The sequence below is a fragment of the Balaenoptera ricei genome, chromosome 8 (genome assembly GCF_028023285.1).
Source record: "Balaenoptera ricei isolate mBalRic1 chromosome 8, mBalRic1.hap2, whole genome shotgun sequence".
Classification (NCBI taxonomy): domain Eukaryota; kingdom Metazoa; phylum Chordata; class Mammalia; order Artiodactyla; family Balaenopteridae; genus Balaenoptera; species Balaenoptera ricei.
Window position 1 is genome coordinate 13,003,706 of NC_082646.1, and position 20,265 is coordinate 13,023,970.

General features: G+C 57.1%; 1 protein-coding gene across 2 annotated transcripts in view; it reads left to right on the forward strand.

Moving 5' to 3' along the window:
* NECTIN1 (nectin cell adhesion molecule 1) overlaps positions 1 to 20,265 on the forward strand; it is an 89,801-nt gene that overhangs the window by 50,665 nt on the left and 18,871 nt on the right. The window contains exons 2-6 of one of the 2 annotated variants that reach the window (XM_059929284.1): positions 143 to 493; positions 1,032 to 1,334; positions 1,745 to 1,862; positions 3,375 to 3,526; positions 13,123 to 15,555. In XM_059929284.1, the coding sequence (XP_059785267.1) occupies positions 143 to 493; positions 1,032 to 1,334; positions 1,745 to 1,862; positions 3,375 to 3,526; positions 13,123 to 13,670 (1,472 nt within the window). In that variant the 3' untranslated portion in view covers positions 13,671 to 15,555. Of the gene's footprint in view, positions 1 to 142; positions 494 to 1,031; positions 1,335 to 1,744; positions 1,863 to 3,374; positions 3,527 to 13,122; positions 15,556 to 20,265 lie in introns of those variants that run through there. The other variant, XM_059929285.1, reaches the window with a different exon arrangement.

Consider the following 20,265-nt stretch of genomic DNA (forward strand, 5'->3'; position numbering starts at 1 on the left):
GTGTTTCTATAACAAGCAATTATTATTTTAGAGTCAGAATTTTTTAAATAATGACTACTGGAAAATAGAAGAGCAGCGCACAGGGAGTTGGGGCGGGGGCTGTGGCTGTCCCTGACCACCCTCTGCCATCTCCCTCGGCCAGGCGCCCACACCCAGGTGGTCCAGGTGAACGACTCCATGTACGGTTTCATCGGCACGGACGTGGTGCTGCACTGCAGCTTCGCCAACCCGCTGCCCGGCGTGAAGATCACCCAGGTCACGTGGCAGAAGGCCACCAATGGCTCCAAGCAGAACGTGGCCATCTACAACCCGGCCATGGGCGTCTCGGTGCTGGCGCCCTACCGCGAGCGCGTGGAGTTCCTACGGCCCTCCTTCACAGATGGCACCATTCGCCTCTCCCGCCTGGAGCTGGAGGATGAGGGCGTCTACATCTGCGAGTTTGCCACCTTCCCTGCCGGCAATCGAGAGAGCCAGCTCAATCTCACTGTGATGGGTAAGCTGACCTGACCACTCCTCTCTGCTTGGGTGGGGCCTGTGGCCTGGGCGCTTGGCCATCTTCAGTGGCCCCAGATGCTCTCCTTGGGTCGGCATGCTCCCGTGCTCTGGACGTGGCACTTCTGGTCCCTTCTAACCAGGCTGTCTCAGTTCACTAGGGATGGGGGCTGGGCCTTCGCTGTGGACAGAGCTGAGGATCACTATTCAGGTTGGAGCCCCACCGTGGGGCACTTTCCAGGTGGCCAGGAAGGAGGCAGACGCCATGGTAAAGGAGAGAGCCGCTTGAGCACAGCAGCACTCCAAGAAGACTTCCACTTGACAAAAGGGGATACGAAGATTAGAGCAGGAAGGCTGTGGGTTAGGCCCGAAGACGTCCCTGTGAGAAGTGCTGGGAGGGGCTTTGGTGAAGCACAGCTGAGAGGCATGGATGGCCAGGGTGACCTGGAGCAAGGCCTGGCAGGTACCTGCCCTCCTGGCCTGTGTGTCCTTGATGAGGCAACAGAGCCAGACTCATGGCTCTCTCTGGTTCCCCACAGCCAAACCCACCAACTGGATAGAGGGCACCCAGGCAGTGCTTCGAGCCAGGAAGGGGCAGGATGACAAGGTCCTGGTGGCCACCTGCACCTCGGCCAATGGGAAGCCTCCCAGTGTGGTGTCCTGGGAAACGCGGCTGAAGGGTGAGGCGGAGTACCAGGAGATCCGGAACCCCAATGGCACGGTGACCGTCATCAGCCGCTACCGCCTGGTGCCCAGCCGGGAAACCCACCAGCAATCCCTGGCCTGCATCGTCAACTACCACATGGACCGCTTCCGGGAAAGCCTCACCCTCAATGTGCAGTGTGAGCGGGGCAGAGTGTCGGAGGGCTGGGTCTCCCGGGGTGGGGCAGGCGCCGTGGTCCCCTCACACCACCCCCACCCTCGCCAGCCCTCCCTCCTTTGCTTCTCACCTCCCATCACTCTCCCCACCCTGCCTTCCCTCACCCCTTATCCTTCCTCTTTTCCTTCCTCCTCCCTCTCTCTTTCTGGGGGTTCTTTGTCCTCCCCGCCTCTTCTCCCTTTGCCCACCCTCTCTTTCCCCTGCTATTTCTGCTCCGAGGGTCCGTGACCTCCACCCTCCCTGTCATTCTTCCCCCTCTTCCTGCTGTTTCCATGTCACTTCCCCTTCCATCCCTTCCCCATCAGAGCCTCCCTCACCCAAGTCCTGCTCTCCTGACCTCACCCTTTTCAAACATCACCTCTTGTCCCACAGACGAGCCCGAGGTGACCATCGAGGGGTTTGATGGGAACTGGTACCTGCAGCGGATGGATGTGAAGCTCAAGTGCAAAGCTGATGCCAACCCCCCAGCCACCGAGTACCACTGGACCACGTAAGTGCTGCGGGGCTGGCTGGTCGCCTTGCCGGAACCTTGCTGGTCACAGGGAGGCCCACCCACCCCACCTCCAGAAACCTTGGGCAGGGAGGAAATGAAGGTCTAGGCTCAGGTTGCTCGGTGAGAAGGAGAGAGGGGCCATGAGAGACACACACACACACACACACACACACACACACACACACACACACATACATACACCCCCTTGTATGACAGCATCAGGGTCCTTGGGACAAACCATTCTGCCAGGGGGGCTTCCCTCGTGATCTGCCTTCCTTCGGCTCCCTAATAAAGAATGTTGTCATTCCCCTTTGGTGATTCAGTTTGAGTCACTCCCACCCCAGCCCCCAGTATTTATTTTTATCGAGGTGTCCCCAGGGAAGCTGGCTTTCTGGAGCATCCCAGATCTTTCTTTGTTCCTTTTCCTTCTCTCCAGCACCCCCAGATTCTCAGGGAAGAGATAGCAGTCAGCCCAGAATGCCTGTGTTCATAGAGTGCTCGCCCCAAGCCCCATCCTCCCATTCTTGGCTTCGTGGACTTTGGGCCTGGACCTCAAAGGGTCTAGTCTCACCCCCCACCCCCCTGCCAGCTCTGATGGCCTGAGCCAAGGTTCTTCCCAGAGAAGAGCTGGATGGAACACACAGAAAGCAGAAAGACAGGGGCATGGGGAAACTAAGAAGCAGGTTGACATGGGTGGCCAGAAGACGGCTGCCCAGATCGTGTCTACATTCTTTTTCTAGGGAGTAGAAGGCACTGACACACGTTAGCTGTTTGTTACCATCCACTTCCTGGAACCAGAAGTAGTTCTGAAGGTGCGAGTGGGCAGGGCCTGCTTGCCAATTTCAGCTCTGGGTCCAACAGAATAATAGTTTTGTGGCATGGAGGATCAGGAGGAAGGAAAAGGTCTCCTGTGTTCAGGAACCTTCTAGGACTCTCCCCACGTGAAAAAGACCTGTGACATGCCCAGCCAGAAAATGAGATGGTGAAATGGAACGTAATTCCTAAACATGGGTCACATCTCGTTACCTGAGTAGCTTGTTAAAATTCTAGGCCATGACCCCAGTGGTGCAGCTTTAGTAGATTTGGGGTTAGGACCCCAGACTATTAACCGGCTACCCAGGAAACCAAGGACCAACTACCAGGAACCAGTGTGGTGGAACGAGCACTGTGCCAAGGGTCCAAAGCTCTGGCTAGAACTCCAGTTGTCACTTTCTAGCTATGTTTCCTTGGCCTTGAACCTTGTTTCTCTTCTGTTAAGTGGGGCCAGTATCTACCTGTCCTGTCTGCATGTCAGTGCTGTGATGAGCAAATGGGAAACACTGGATGATACAAAACTGCCAAATGCAAGAGATGACTGTTGTTTTTCATTGTTTTTACCCCTTCCGAGACAGATGCTGCCTGTTAACTCAGCCAAAGGGCTGATGGTGTTGAAGTCAGGTGGGTGACACAGGGGCAGCTTCTTGGGGCTGGAAAGTCATAACCGTCTGCCTTGTCTCCCAATCCCTGCAGGCTGAATGGCTCCCTCCCCAAGGGTGTGGAGGCCCAGAACAGAACTCTCTTCTTCAGGGGACCTATCAACTACAGCCTGGCAGGAACCTACGTCTGTGAGGCCACCAACCCCATCGGCACCCGCTCAGGCCAGGTGGAGGTCAATATCACAGGTAGGAAGCTGCACCCTTCCCTGCCACTCCCTGCCTCTCCGCGCCCACTGCCTCCTCCACTGCCAGCATCCGCCACCTATGGGCTGTGTCACTGTAGGAAATTTGCGTCTCCTCTCCCTGCTTCTCTGGTTCTCCCTTGAGCTCTGGCCATTGGTCTTGCTTTGCTTTTCTCTTTCCTCTGTGAAGGTTGTGCGTGAGACAGGGTGACTCCCCCCGCAGTCAGAGAGGGGCAGGAGGGAGGCTGCAGGAGAGAGGAAGGAAGTGCTGTTTACAGCAATGCTGTTTTGGGGGTGGGCGTGGTTAGAGCCTGCCCATGGGTCTGCCGACAACACACCTGTGTTGCTGCCTTGGTGGGGTGGGCTTGTGGGAGGAGCTCATCTCCTCCGAGCTTTGCTCCTGCAGTTCAGGAAACCTGCGTGGGCTGGAGGGCGAGGCTTACCTGAAGCAAAGATACAGAGGGAAAGCCAGGATAGAGCCAAAGACCATGGTGGTTTGTGTGCCCTGCAATTCAATTGCTATTTTCCCTGCATTTTTCTCTCTCAGGGCAGATGGGAGGGAGACTCAGCCTCTTGACCTCTTAGAGCAAAGGGAACACAGGGGCTGGGATGTTCTGGGGGAGACATCACATGGAACGTGAAAGGAGCATGGGCTTCCGTGTCAGACAGCTGGACAAGCCCTCATCTGTAAAATGGGCACAATATGACATGCCTTGAAGGCTTGTTGTCAGAATTTATATAACGTAGGCCAAGTACCTAGCACAGACCAGTCTGTCAATAAATGGCTCGTGTTCTATGGTTATTATCTTGTCTCTGTCATTATCATTATTAACGGAAAGATCAAAACAAGCCAATAGAGGGGTAAACTACCATCACAACTTCGCAACCAGGGTGTCTTTAACCCTGTATCTGAGCTAGTTCCAGGATGAGAAAGTGACAGAAAGACCCTCCTAGGACAGGAAGTGACATCATGCTGCTACTGAGCTGGATAGGAAGTGACCTCAGGGAGATGTTGAGCTAGGTTCAGGGATACTGGAAGTTGGGCGGCGGTTCCTGGCTCCAGGCACAGAGCTTGGGCAAGTCCTGAGGATTCATTAGCTCTGAGCCTGTTTCCCAGAAGTGGGAGACCTCACCTGTGGGTACATTCAAGGCACAGCTGCTGATAAAACAGCCCAAAGCTGTCCAAGGGCTGCATCTACCTGTCCTCGGGGCTGCTCTGTCACCTCTCTCGCCGGGGTTGGGAGGAGGGTGGAGTCACTTGTCACTTGCTCTTTTCTTCAACTCCCTGCTCTTGGCTCTCGGACTGGTTAAGGTGGTCGAAATATCAGAGGGAACACACAGTTTTCAGGGCATGAGCCCGCTGTGTCCCCCTTTGCCTGGCAAAGCGATAGAGCTATTCTTTTCTACTTAACCCCCCTGCCCCGCAAAAAAAAAGAAGTGTCAGAGGTGGAGCCTGGGGAAAGCTGAGACAGCCCCTCCCCCACTCTAGGGTTTGGGGGTTCCCATAAGTTGGCAAGGATGGGAAGGCCAGTGTCACGCACTTCTCGCCCCCTGGAGAAAGTCTGAGCAAAGCTCAATAACAGCCTCCTAGGTGCGTGAGCTCTGGCTGTGTGGCAGATAAGGGTGAACAATGTCATAAGGGAGCATGACCAGCTGAGGGGATGCAGGTCCTGTGAGGGACAGCACAGACTTGGCCCGAGTGTGTTCACATACTGGCTCTTCCTGGCTGTGTGGCCTTCACCCCTCTGAGCCTCAGCTTCCTAGTCTGTAATACAGAGATCATCATACTTATCTCAGGCTTCTTTTGATCACACCAAATCCGTATACCACGGCCTAGCACACAGCCTGGACTTCCTGCATGGGAATACCTTCACCCAGCCCTGGAGCACCAACGCCACCACTGCCTCCCCCGCCACCACTCAGCCTCCCTGGGGAAAATGCTGATTGGGAAATCAGGGGCGGAGGCCAAGAAACCCGGGAGCAATGACCTCCCATTGATCCTACTGCCCAGCATGAGTGGACCGGCCAGAGGCCCACTAAGCTTACGGGGCTAAGTGGTACTGCCCTACCCCAGAGGCAGTGCCGGGACAGGAAAGTCAGGGCCTCCCTTCTCCCAAAGCCCAGGAGAATGCAGGACCACCGTGACTGCAGGACTGCTCATCAGGCAGACGCAGCAGGTCCAGGAGCAGGGAGGAAGGAAAGGGAGCAACTTCCCAGGCCCAGGCTGGGAAAAGAGAGGGAAACCAGCGTGGAGGTGAGCCATCTCCTTGGGCGTGTTTGCTCCAGTGGTGCCCTCTGTGGGATCTGTGGTCAGGCCTAGGTGGCCTTGGGGGGAAGGTGGGCCGGGGCCGCCCAGGGCTCCAGCTGGAAGAGGCACGCAGCGTGTCCTCGCATGCTCCCCAAGTACAGGGCAGGATGGGGGTGGTCACCAAAGCCACACACATGGGTGGTGAGAAGGGCCTTGCATAAGGGGACTCTGTCATTGACAGCCCAGTGAGGCAGGAGCCAGGGAAGCGTGATGCTCCCTGAATCATTGATGGGCCCAGGGGCTGTTTCACTGGCCGTCCCGAGGGAAGGTCTCTCAGCCCCCTCAGGAGGACTCAGCCAGGCGGCCTGAGCCTTTTCAGAGCTGTTCGCTCTCGTACTCACGGGCAGTTTCCGCACAGCCGCCGACCCCACCAGCCTTCCTCCCGCATCGGCTGGTCTCCGGGGGGCACAGCCATGCCCTGTGCTCCAAGCCCCGCTGGTCTGGAAGGAATGCATGAACGAGATGGATAAGTGGAAATTTAATTTTTCATTCTGGCCATCGTACAGGTAATAGCTTTGCCCTGGGCGCATCTGGCGAGGGAAATGAAGAGCAGGGCAGAGGAAGGCGTGCAGCAGGGTGCGTGCCAGAGACACACGTGTGTGCAGGGCACGCGTGCACAGGGCCGCTGCACCACCTGCACAGACACACTTTGGCACAGGCTTCTTGGGCTCGCAGATCCCAGAGGAGGTGGCCTTTGAGTTGTTCCTCCAAGGATGAGTGGTGGGTGAGCGGCGATGGAGGAAGCGTGTGGGAGGAGAATGGCTGGGGCCGAGCGGGCAGGAACAGGGGGAGCAGAGCTTCCTCTCTCTCGGCCACGGGCGGCCTCCGAAAGCAGCAGCGTGGCAACGAGGGCGGTCGAGACTGAGCGCCTGGGAGGCTGTGTGGATGGCACCTGGGGGACCAGTTAGGGGCTGTATGTACAAGGAGGGTTTTTCTAGAGGGAAACGACAGGTCCAGGCTGTGGCCGTGCGACTGACAGCAGAAGAGACAAACCCACCGGAATTTGCAGATACACTTCACGGGGCCTGGGCCCGCAGAGAAGCCCATTTCCCAGGGGCGGTTTCATGGGGTTGGCCCCTAGTCACAAAACAAACCTGTGAGCTCCCCTCCATCCTCCCTCTGGGGGCAACGCTGAGGGCAGGGAGGGCTGCAAGGGTATGGCCTCGACCAGACTAAAGAGGCCAAAGAAGGCAGCATCCGTCCCTGGGACTGGGTTTGTCCGGAGAAGAGTGTCCAGGGCACTCCCAGGAGCCGGGCAGGAAGGCCACCGGGGTGCAGGGCGTCCCCAGTTTCCATTTCCAGCGCTGAGCGGGCTCAGCCATCAGGGGTGAAGGCAACAGGGTCTGCGCATTAGGCCGGGAGTCCTTCAGGCCAAGGGTTGGCGGGGCTTGGAGGTCCATCTGGAAGGGAGGGCTGTGTGAGCCTGCGAGTGTGCGTGCCCGGGCGTGAGTGTGGGCGTGTGCCCCTGAGCGTGTAAACGTGCACAGGCAAGCAGGCGAGCAATGTCTGCGTGCTGAGTGTGCAGACGGGGCCCGCAGCTGTGCTGTGGGCAAATGTGGCCGCCTCCGGCCGCCCGTGGCAGCACTGGGGAGCCTGTGGGGAGGCAGCTGCGTCCACACCCCTGGGAGGATTCAGTTCCCCTCCACCGCCATGAGGCCCTGCCCGCTGGTCTGCGCAGTGCACAGCTGCTGCAGCTGCAGGAGCAGGAGAAGGGCTCCCCAGAGCTTGACCTCAGGCCTTCCCCCCTCCCTGGGCCCGCAGCACTGCACACTGGGAGGTGTAGTTCTCACAGCTTCTGGGCCTAGGCTTCTGGTGCCAGAGCGCTGGCTGCCTGCCTGCCTGCGGAAGCAGCAGGCGTTGGTTTGAGAAGCCCGAACATTCTCTTTGACCCCAAACCTCCTCTGGATCCTCGAACCAGACTAAACCCTAACCCTCGCCCCACCTCCGATCCATCCAAAGCCCCTGTACCAGCCCACCCACCTCAGTCAGGAGACCCCCCCAGCCCCAAAGGAATGCGGAGCCTCCACTGCCCCAGGGTCCCAGCCAGCCTGCCATCCCCGAGGGGAGGCTGCAAGCCTTCAGCAGTGGGGCTGGGCTGCCCCCTTCGTAAGAGGAAGTGAGGGGAGCCGGCTGGTCCCCCACCAGGAAGCGCAGATGACCCCCACGGCCCAGCTCTTCTCTCCCGCCAGCTGCGGCCTTTGAGGCTCTGCTACTGGCACAAAGACTGGAGCTACTGGCTGAATGTGACAGCTGGAGGGGTGGAAGGGGAGGGCGCTCCGTTCCACACCAGACAGCCACCTCTGCTTACAAATGAGTTAGGTCCCCACGTGCACTCCTTCTGCACCCTCACTTGGCATCTCCACACAAGTCTGCGTTGCTGGAAGGTCATCTTAACCGGTCTTCTGCCTCTAGGCAGGCTGGCCCTAAAGTAGGCAAGATAACCAGGGTTCCCTTTGGTCCCAAAAATCTCCAGGGAAGAGTAAACATACTTAGGACTCAGGTGGGGAAAAGGTAAACAGAAGGCCCTAGAGAGGAAAGAGACCCAGAGGCTCACCTCTGAGACATGGCCTTGCCTTTGTAGAATTCATTCACCAAATGTTCTTGAACTCCGGCCACGTGCCAGGCCGTCTAGGTGGCGGGGGGTACGTCAATGAGCCAAAGTCCCTGTCCCTGTGGAGCTTACGCTTTAGCACAGGAGGACAGACAACAAATAACAGATAAAATACGTTTGAAAAATTATGTGGTCATTTTGAAGGTGATAAGGAAAAAAGAAAAGCAGGGTGAGGGGTTCACAGTGCTGGGGGTGGGAGTTCATGAGCTGTGATTTTCGATAAGGTAGTCAGGGGAGGCCTTAGTGAGAAGGTGACCTTCATGAGAAGTTGGAGCCAAGCCCCGAAGGCGTTGAGGCAGTGAGCATGGGACACCTGGGGGAGGAGCTTTCCAGGGCGCAGAGCCGCCGGTGCAAAGGCCCTGAGGAAGCTGGGAGTGGAGCAAGCTGGGAGGAAAGCAAGAGATGAAGGCAGAGACACAGATCATGTAGAGCATTTTCAGCTCTCAGATTTGACAGGATCTTTGTGGCTGCCGTGTTGAGAATAGCCTGTACGGGAAAGGAGTGGAATTGGGGAAGCCAGTTAGGCAGCTACTGCAATAATCCAGTTGAGATATGATAGTGGCTGGGATCAGGGTAGTAGTGATGGAGATGGTGAGAAGAGGTCAGGTTCGAGATTTACTTTGAATTCGAATTTACAGACTAGTTGGGACAGCAGCCACTCTCGTGAAACAGGCAATACACTAAACTCTACCATACTGTGATTAGTGGCGCCCAAAAAATTCAGTCTAGTCAAGTGAAATGTAGGAGGTATTTACTTCTCCTTGGGTCTCTGTTGCTACAGAAAGCATAAAAGTAAATATAGTTGAACTAATATTGTACACAACTGGAACACACTGAATTGAGTCGGTCCCAAATTACCATGACACTGCCACTTCCTCAACCCCTCTCCCTGTTCCTGCAGAAGAAAAGAACTTTAGCCACTTGAAAACTGGCAGAAGGACCAGAGCCAATCATGGTAGATCCTAATTTGCATTTACTGCAGGTTGTTCTATCAGGCCTTACTGTAATATGTCAGTATATGATTAACGAAATGGAGTAAGCTATTGTTTATACCAGAATGAAAGCTGCAGACCACTGGTATGTAAACATTCTAAAGAGAAAGAGAAGTGTGAGCTGGAGAAGAGAAGGCTGCACAAAGAAGGGACCGAAGCACTGAAATAGGCAGAAGGAGATGAGGAAGGGCATTCCTGGCAGGGGAAACAGCATGAACAAAGGTCTGCAGTAAAGAGTCTACTTGGGGGCTTCCCTGGTGGCGCAGTGGTTAAGAATCCGCCTGCCAATGCAGGGGACAGGGGTTCGAGCCCTGGTCTGGGAAGATACCACATGCTGCGGAGCAACTGGGCCCATGAGCCACAACTACTGAGCCTGCGCGTCTGGAGCCTGTGCTCCGCAACAAGAGAGGCCGCGATAGTGAGAGGCCCGTGCACCACGATGAAGAGTGGCCCCCGCTCGTCGCAACTAGAGAAAGCCCTTGCACAGAAACGAAGACCCAACACAGCCAAAAATTAATTAATTAATTAATTAATTAATTTAAAAAAAAAAAAAGAATCTATTTGGACAGCAAGAACGGTGAGTTGGCCAGACCCAAGATCAAGTTGCGTGATGGAAGCTTTGAAGACCAGACTGACGTGGTCCAACAGGCAATGGGGAAGTCATTGCTAGTCTTTTGAGAAAGGGAATGGTAGTGTCTACACAGTGAAAATTAACCTGGTGACTGTGGCTGGAGTGACTAAAGGCGGGGCAGAGACCAAATGAAGGTGGGAGATTCACAGATCTACTATAAAAGTAAAACCTGGTGTCAAGTGAGAAGCTATTGAATAGGAAGAGTCAACAAGATTTGGTGGCAGATTTTGACCCAAGAGATGGAGAAGGAAGAGTCAAAGATAAGTAAGATTCTAAACTGGAAGAGTAGACAAATGGTGGTGGAGTTGTGGTGTTGAATGGAGTGGGTTTGGAGGGAAGACGGTGAACCATGTTGGGAGGGATGGGCCTTGAGTGGGTGGAGAGAATTCCAAGTGAGGTTGTGCTAGATAGAAGAGTGTTCAAAGTGTGTCCCCAAATACTTCTCCTGTGAATGGTCCTTGAGTCAGGAGGGTGGGGTTTGTGTTCCAGTAGGCTGGGAAACACTGTGTGTTCCTCTTACAGTTCAGTGTGCCTGAGAAGATGAAAGGGCTCTGATGCTTTGTCTCTACCGACATTTCCCGAAGCGTTTGACCCCAGTATTTTTGCCAGCCCTCTGAGCCAATGGCTTGAGGTTCCATGGCCACAGCTTGGGAACTGCTGTCCCAGAGGCCTTTGGAGATAAAGCCCCAGAGTTGGGGGAGAGCTAGCTACCCGAGATGGTTTGGAGAGCCAGCAGGATCAAGGTAACTCATGACACTGAGGCCAGGTCTGTCCCTAGGACAGAAAGCAGAGGGTAAGGTCCAAGGATGGAGCCCCCAGCCAGGCGGCTGGAGCAGAGAGAAGGCCCAGCAGTGCAGTCTGCAGACAGAAGGCTCCAAAAAGAAAGCCGAGGGTCAAGGACTCCTTGTGTTTATTGGAAGGCAAAGGAAACATGTCAGAGAGGAAGGGCAGGTTCCTCCACCTGATGCCTTTCTTATTCTGCTGACCTCTCCAAGTCCTAGTCATCCTTCAAGGCTTGGCCTAAGTCTTCTCTCCTCCAAGAAGCCTTTTCAAACTCCAGGCCACAGGACTTTCCTGCACTGCACTCCTGAAGCCCTTATCTGCCAGCGCCCTTGATGTCCGCGTGCTGCTTTGCTTAAGAGTGTCATTTGGTTCCTCAGCTGGGCTGTGAGTTCCTTGTATCCTGTGACTAGCGAAACAGATGCCTGGTACATGTTTGCTGAGTGGATAGGTGGGTGGGTGGATGGAGCGATGATGCGGCAGGTGGCGAGAGGAGAGAGCACGCAGGTACAGGGTAAGAACTGAAGAGGGAGCCGGCAGGTTGAAAGTACACAGGTGGCTAGGTTCCTGCCAGCTGCCTCTTGGGCGTTTCTTGTGGCAACACCTCCCACCTCGCAGGGAGCAAGTGTGCAGCCCTTTTCAGGGCGGTGAACAGATGGGACCTGGTGAACCAGGAGAAGACGCTTGAGGTTCAGGGAGACTGTTCTGGAAGTGGGCGGTGAGGACAAATATACAATAAATATTTATCACGCAGCCACTCGGTGACCTGCACCGAGGACGCAGTGGTGACAAGTGGGAAGCTGCGTCCTCAGTGGTTGTGCTTCTCTCTGCCAACTCCCGCCCCGTGGAGAGGCCCGGAGCAGGAGTCTCTGGGTGGTCCCAGCTCAGCCATGTGACGCAGGCAAATCGCCTCCCTTCTTCGGCCCCCGTGTTTTCATTAGCCCTTCCAGCCCGAACTCGTGGAAGGCGCTTCCTCTTCTCTTCTAGAATCCTTGCCCTGCTCCCGCTGCAGACAGCACCCCGCAGGCTCACACACCAGACCGGCTCCACCTCTGGGAGGAGGGACTGGTCTCATAGGAGGAACAGGATTCCCACGGAGGGAGTGATGCTGAATAGGGGAGTGAACTGGCAGAAACAGATTCCCAAAGGCCAGAACATATGCCCAGATTGACCGCCTCCCTTGGCCTGAAGAGAGGAGGGCTGGGAGCAGCCGAGGTCAGCCCTCCAGGCCTGCCCTGGACCTGCCCACCGGCTCCTCCTGTCCAAGGCCAGCCGTGGTCTCCGGTGCCACCCTGTGGTGGTGCTGGGAACCGCCTCCCTCAGCATCACCTGGGCACCCCTTCGGCCTCTGGCCTGGCCCCACTGGCCGACAGTCACCCGCCCAGCCTTCTCGCCCTGCCCACCCACTTCCTTTCTCTTTTCACCTTTTCTGCCTTCTCGTTTCTGCTCTGCCCTCAGTGTGTACATATTCGTACACACACGTTCATCACATCAGCACATGTGTGTGGGCCGGTGGCGACAACAAGGGTGTATGCCGGCACGCGTGCTCGCTTGTGTATACTTGTCATCTTTGCTACTCACGTACTCTCACGCCCCCTTTCTGCACAGCCATGCTGAGTGTCTTATGCTCATAGCCCAGCTTGGCTGCACCCTGGCCCCCACCCTGCCCTGCAGGGCCAGACTGCAGCCAAGAGCCACAGCCCGGGTCTCTGGCACTCACGGGGCATCTATGGGGCCAGCACCTCGGAGCAGATGAAATCAGGCGTGGGGCACCCGGTCTGCTCCAGGCTCCGAGTCTCAGAAGCCAAGGTGTGGTGCTGGGGCGCAGTGACCAGCAGGTGTCGGGCAGAGGGGCAGTGGTGACACTTGCACAGGCTTTCGGTGCAAGAGAATCAACGACGCGTCATTGGCTGATGGCCTCGGACAAGTTATTTGACTTCTCTAAGCCCCGTCTCTTCGTGTGCTGGAGGGAAATTAACAGCATACTTACTTCACGGGGTGTCATGGCGGTGACTGGCGTCTACTTGGACACGGGGTCATGGGTGGGCTGGCTCCACATCCAAGGAGAAAGTCAGCCTGGGGGCTCTGGGGCTACGAGGCTGTCTCTGCCTCTCTCTGGCCCCAGCTACCCACGCTGCAGCGTGTTGGGCTCCTGGATGGGTGGGGTGCTGGGGGGACCTCGGGCCCACTTCCTGGCTTTCCCTCCCCTGCCACCCCTGCTGACTCCCCAGGAGCAGACACTGACACTGTCCCCCCTCCATCTCTCTTCCTCACCCAGAGTTCCCCTACACCCCGTCTCCTCGCGAACCCGGGCGGCGCGCCGGGCCGGTGCCCACGGCCATCATCGGGGGCGCGGTGGGGAGCATTCTGCTGGTGCTGGCCGTGGTCGGCGGGATCGTGGTGGCCCTGCGCCGGCGCCGGCACACCTTCAAGGGCGACTACAGCACCAAGAAGCACGTGTACGGCAATGGCTACAGCAAGGCCGGCATCCCCCAGCACCACCCGCCCATGGCCCAGAACCTTCAGTACCCTGAGGACTCGGACGACGAGAAGAAAGCCGGCCCCCTGGGCGGCAGCAGCTACGAGGAGGAAGAGGAGGAGGAGGGCGGAGGCGGCGAGCGCAAGGTGGGCGGCCCTCACCCCAAATACGACGAGGACGCCAAGCGGCCCTACTTCACGGTGGATGAGGCGGAGGCCCATCAGGACGGCTGCTACGGGGACCGGACTCTGGGCTACCAGTACGACCCTGAGCAGCTGGACTTGGCCGAAAACATGGTTTCTCAGAACGACGGGTCTTTCATTTCCAAGAAGGAGTGGTACGTGTAGCCCTGTCTACAGAGACCCTGCCCCAAGCCCACACCCGCACGCCCCCTGCCCGCCCCCCACCGTCCACTGCTCCAGGAGCTCGACAGAGACTCACCCAGCTGCTGGGGTACCTGGGAGCCCAGGGCACGCGGCCTGGCTTTGTTTTGATTTCCTCCCTGCCTCCCCCCCATCCTCCCCCATGGTGTGTGTTCACTGTGGCTTCGGTGTTGCTGGTACCTTTCCTCCCCTGACCCCACCTGCCACCCTCCGCAGGGAGCCCTAGTCCCGTCTTGTGTACCTAGACGTCCCTCCGGGGTTTGGGGAGCCAGCCCTCCCCTGCCCCCAACACTGGAATTTGTCTGTGTCCTGTCTCTGCGGGTGGAGGGCTGAAGGGGCTCCAAGAGGAAAAGCCCCCTGCCGCCGACCCCAGATGCTGCTCCTTTTTCCCTGGGGGAGGGAACCCGGCACCCCCTCCCCCATCCCACCGTGAGCTGACCAGCTGGAGTTCGGACCCCCGGTCTAGGCAGCCATTGCGCCCAAGGGGTAGGGGAGGGGGGGTGGCTTTTCCAAAGCACCCAGGGTCGTCTTTGTTTGTTAAGTGAATCAAGCTGAGGTCGCCACCTGAGGCCTTGGGCAGTGTGTTTTCCTGGCAAGGTTAGTTTTACATTTTTTTTCCTCATTGGCCTCCAGAGAGTTAAGGTGGCCCAGCTCTGGTGTGTCCTCCTCTTTACCCCAGTCTGCTCCCCACATAGCGGGACTCCAGGTAGACTCTGGCCCACACTTCCCATATACTTCTACCAACACGTATGCACACTTACACACACATACACACACGCCGCTCGTGTCTACCCCTGTGCTCCCCCTGGGGTCACATGCCTTACCCCGGCTGGACACTGCCCAAGGCCCGCCCCTCTGCTCCACCTCTCCCCCTTCCTTCCAGCTGAGGATGGGGCCAGCCTTCAGAAGCTTCCAGGGAGAGCTGAGACTAGGCCCTTCGGTGCCTCCACCCTAGCATCTCAGGCTGGCTCTTAACCGCTTCTCATAGCATGGAAGTTTCTTGAATTTCTCCCTATCCATCAAGTGCTAGCAACTCTTGATTTTCTTGGGGAGTCAGAGCTGGGATCCCGGAAGGGAATTACCTCCAGGAGCTACAGGTGAAGGAGGATCAATGCAGAGGGCACCGGAGAAGGAAGCCCGCACGATAGGAGCTCTGCAAACACAGGCTGATAAGACCCTGCAGAGCGCAGGTAGCTCCTGGCCCACAAAGGCCAAGGTAGCTGCTCCGGGCCTGCCAGAAAGTGCGAGGGGCACGGGGAGCCAGGGATCCTGAGTCCGAAGCTCCTGCTCGCCACCCTCCCCGTCCTGCTTCAGCTATCCCTGGTCTCCATTCTGGATGAGGTGGGGAACCATGGAGAAGCTTTCCCTTTGAGTTGTAGATTCCCTTCTTGAATGGGGTTCTGGGTTCCTGTCAATCACCTGAGACTGATGGTCTTCCCCAGGATACCATGGAGGAAGGCCCCTCCCAGCCCCTTCTTTGCTCCCCCAGCTCAAAGTGCCTCAGTTCCTCCATTTGCCTACCCCATCCCCCTAGCACTCTAGATGGGAAAGACCCTGGGATGGGAGAGGCAGGTTCATGCCTGCCCATGAGGATTCCAGTGAACTTAGCCCAGGGTGCAGGGGCTCTGTGGGATGGCAAGTGTTGGGGGGAGGAAGGCAGACCACTCTGTGCCCCACGGGCACCAACCTACCCTGCCATAGGCTTCCCAAGGGAGCCCCCAGCCTCCCGCCCTACTCCTCCCCTCCCCGGTGCTGCTATGGAACCCCCAGCCAGCTCCATCTCTGCTCTGGCAACCCTGGACCCACCAGCTGGGTCGCGCCCCTCCCCCAGCCCCCACTGCCCTAGCCCCAGCCCGGACCACCCAGTAGCCACGTAGCAGAAGTCTGAAGCCATGCCAGCCCTGGGGCGGCACTCCCCTCTCTTGGCATTGGGGGTACTGGATGGGGTGGAGTTGGGAGAAACTTCTGGGGTCTTTCTAGCCACAGGGCAGAGGGGGTGGAGGAGCTGGGCTGCATCTCCCAGCAGTATTAGTGTCCCCCCCAGGGCAGAGGACCTTTTCCATGTTACATCACTGCCCCATCCCACCTCACACCACCCTGGCCCCTCTGCTTGGTCCCCTTGCCCCCAGGCAGGAGGAAATCCCAGGGGCCTGCCTGATAGAGGCATTCTCTGTCCCCTTGAAATCACAAGACTGAAAGGACTCTTCCTCTTGTGTCTCCCTTATCTGCACTGCCACCCCCTCTTCCTCCTTATATGATGGACTTAGGAGGCCCCCGGGCCCAGCCAAAGCACTGAGTCCCCCTTAAGACACCTCCAAGCCCTCCCCTCCAGCAAAGCACAAATTGTGGGGTCCGTGCCACATGTGTGGGCCACGTAGGAGGCTCCTGCCTTGGCAGGGACCCATCAGCAGCATGCCCAGCAGGGCAGCTGCTACCCGGGGCCAAGAGTCGGCACGAGGCCGGGGTCGGCCCTTGGGCCTGGGGTGACGGGGTTTTCTGTGCCCCGAGTTTGTGGGGCGGTGGGTACTACTGCTGGGCCCATAGCCACAGCCGCTGGCACAGTGGAGGTCTGGCCCAGCAGAGAGACGAAGAAGTCTTGCTTCTCCTCCGTGCCCCCAACATGAGCTGAGCTTCTGCCTTTGCTGGAAATGAAATAAACTTGGTCTGCATTGTGCCAAGGCCTCCCCACTGGTCATCCTGCCTCTTGTTGCCCTCCCCGTCCTTGCCCGCCCCCCACTCCACCAATACCCCTCTTTCCTTAAGATTTTGATACTGTTCTAATGTGTAACAACCCTGAGTCCCCTTTGATCAGAAGGATCTGAAGAGCGGCAGCATGGAATCAGGGAACACAGGCACGCACGTGCAGCCACGTCAGGCCTGGCCCACGTGGCACGCGCAGCCATGCGTCAGGCCTGGCGCACGCCCCCCGACAGACCCAAGCACAGGTGCCCCGGCCCCACAGACATGCCAAGGGGCTGGGCTGGTCCTGCTGAAAGCCCTTCAGGAAAAACTGATTTCCCAGCGCTCGGGCCATAAGAGAGACTCACGGGGGCCCTGTTTGCCAGGCATGTGCCCCCATGCCAACCCCCTCCCGCGTGCCCGAGTCACTGGTGCAATAATTTTTCTGCCATCCTCCAAGCAGAAGAATCGGGGATTGTGTTAGGTGGTGTGGGCAGCTCACATGGGAGGAGGGGAGGGCTGCCAGGCCTCCCGGGGGCCAGACGGAGACCTTCTAGGCCTGACTGCCACCAGGAACCCTCAGGTGGGCCCCACCAGGCCCCAGGCCCACGGGGAGACGTGCCCAGGCCCCTGCGCCGTGGCCCAGGCGGTGAGGGCTTCTGGGACCTCGCTGCTGCCGCCCGATTGTAAGGCCAGAGGAGCCCCTGCCCCACAGGTGCTGCTGCTCTTCTGACTCCTGCTGTGAGGAATGGGATTCTTGGCCGGAAACAAACAAACAAAACAAATGGTTTTCTTTTTTTTTTTTGTTTTCTTTTTTTGTATAAATGGAAACAAAATCCAGGAGAAGCTGCCCCCTCCCCTCCCCCCTGAGTGTGATGCACTACCTTTGCTTCAATTTCTTAGTCACTGTTTTTGTCTTTGGTCCCAGGGACGGCCCAGCAGATTCTCCTGGTTCTAACCCAGGGGGTGTTTGCATCACCCCCTTTTACTTGTATAAAAAAAAAAATGATGGGTTGAAAAATGTACTGAGGAAAAAAAAATGTACTTTTTTATAAATAAAGTCTTTAAAACAACCGCGGTTGCTTCGTGTCCCTAGGGAGCTGGGCCCTTCCCCACGGACCTGGGGGCAGGACAGGGTACAGCGGGGATGAGCCAGCGCCCCAGTGCAAGGAAGGCGGCCTCCACCCCGGGCCCCGTTCCCATGGCTCTGGAACACTGACTCGGACCCCGAAGGAGCCCCCTGCCCAGGCCAAAGGAGCCCCAACCCGCCCTCTTGCGGGAGCCCCAAGGGCAAACGTGAGGGTCCTGCCTGAGTCCTCAGCACAGCTCCCGGGCTGCCACTGAACCGCCTTGCACACACATGGGACCGCCGCGGACAGCAGCATCGGGAGGGGTTGGCTGCTCAGACACAAGCAGGGAGCCCTTCAACACGCGGCCTGAGAGTCTGGGGACCGGTGGTGTAGAGGGAGGGCCCTGTGCTGGCTAGAGTCCCCTGCCCTCCTGCCCCAGAGCTCCTACTCAGGCCCCTCCAAATCCCCTCCTCACCACCCCCCCGCCCCCCCACTGTCCTGCTCCTTCCTGCCAAGTCCCCTCCCGTGGTGGTTTGGAGAAGAAAACCAGCAATGTCACACCTGTCGTGTTAGACAGGTCCCTGGGGACAGGGCAGAGACAGGAGCTTTATCCTCTCATCTTTTTGGAGGATACTGCCGACTGCATCCCCTGCAAGCTCTCAGAGACCCTGCCCCGCCCCCCAGGGGGCTGGTTGGAAGGAAGGTCTCCTAGTTCCTTGGTTACCTCGCCCCTCCCCGCTCCAGCACCATCTGCTTCCCATCTCCTGGGCTGGAATGCAGGACAAATCGATCCAGGGGTGGCAGTGGCAGGGGCTTCAGTGACTGCCCCCTCCCAGCCACCCCCAGCAGCATCTCCTTTCACTGAAATCCACACCATACACCCCTGAGAAAAGGGGGTGGGGACGCTGGAAGCCTAGGTAGCTGCCCAGCAGCAGGCCCTCCCGCCCATGTGGGGCAGGACCACGCCCTCCGAACATGGGCTTGGGGCGGGCGGAATTGGCGGGAGCAGGAGAAGCCAGCAGCTGTCGGCAGCTGGCTGGGTCCCTCACTGGAAGGTCAAACCCAGCACCTTAGACTGTGTTTGGATGTTGATACTCGAGTGAGATGCAAATTGGTTGTTTAAGCGGTCACTTCCTCAGTTTTCCAGGCTGTCCGTTTAAGTTAATTTTTAATTTGCACAGGCAATAAATGCTTAATTACATTATTAATATATTGGAAGAGAGCAATGGACAGAATGTCCTAATTGGCATTTAACTAGAGCGTTCCGGCAAATTAGCCAAGACTTTCTCCAGCAGCCGAAGGAGGGCAAGCCAATTAGTCCCAGGCACAGCCTCTCCGGGCTGGAGAAGCCAGACCCAGCCCCATCCCCCGAGATACCAGGAGGCCAGGACACACGTAGCTTTCTAGTTGAGCTAGGCTTTGGAAGAACCTTCTGCTAGTTAGGCTACTTCTGCCCAAACTTCAACCCTTGCCCCTGTGCTCCCTCCCCACCCTCAGCAGAGCAGAGGACAAAACGCTGAATGGCTTAGAGACAGGATCCACCTGAGAGGCCAAGGTCCCCCTGGGGTGTGCCCACCATTGCCTTACCTCGACTGTGGGCCCAGAACTGAGATAGCTGGGCAGCCAAAGCTCCTCTCTGCGTACCAAGGAGTCCTCTCTCCCATCCTCCTTACCTTACCCTCTGCAGATGGTTAAGGGAATGAACTTGATGAACTGAGGGATTCATTTATCCACTCATGCATTCATTCATTTGGCCACGCTGGGCCAGGCACTGTGCGACCCTGTGATAGTCCCACCCAGAGTCCCTGGTCTCAAAGAATTCAGAGCCTCCAGGGTCCTAAACCCCAAAACAGTGCCATGCTGGCCATGGACTGAAGCAGAGCTATGTGTAAAGTGCCATGGTAGCACAGAACGGGAGTGACTAATTTTGTCTGGGAAGGTCTGAAAGGCTTGATAGAAGAGGTGAATTTTCCCCTGAGCCCTGAAGGATGTGTAGAAGTTCCCCAGACCAAAGGTGTGTTAAGAGTATTTCAGGACGGCTTGGAATTTAGCATCTTATATTAATTCTTCTAATAAAAGAGATCGTTCTAGTCCAACACACTTGTTCAGCACGTGGAGAACTGGAGCCTAGAAAGAAAACTAAGGTTTGGTAACCAGACCATCAGAAAGCATGTGCTAAACATGCTCAAGGACAAGGCCATGTCCTGAGAGCAGTAGGAGTAGGAGGAGTCCAGGGGAAGGGGTGGTACCAGCCTAACTCCCTTGGGGGTATACTAGATGTGACCCAAGGCTCGGTTCCCCACCCCGGCCCCAGAATAGGACAAACACCCCTGGGGTGTAAACTGGGCTTTCGGGAGCCACACTTGGTGTTGAGTGGAGCCATCGGTCAGACAGGGCCCGTGGAGAAGACTTCCTGGAAAAGGCAGTGTGATTCTGGTCCCAGTTCTGATGTAGTTTTTTCCCACACCACCGAGCAATCAATTCAATTCTAACCGTATTTACCTGGAGGCAGCATCAGATCTCACAGTTAAGGGCTCAGTCGCACAAGACTCGTCCCACTTCAGGTGCTAATCACAAGTCCAGGTTGTTACCTGTGCTTCTGACTGACTGGCTATAAATCAGAGGTCCCCACGACCCCCTCCCTGCGTTCGATTAATTTACTAGAGCAGCTCATAGAACTTAGGAAACCGGTTTACTCGCTAGATTACTGGTTTAGTGTAAAAGGATCCCACTCAGGAACAGTTAAAAGGAAGAGATGCAGAGGGCAAGGTATATGGGAAAGGGGCGTGGGGCTTCCATGCCTCAGGGAA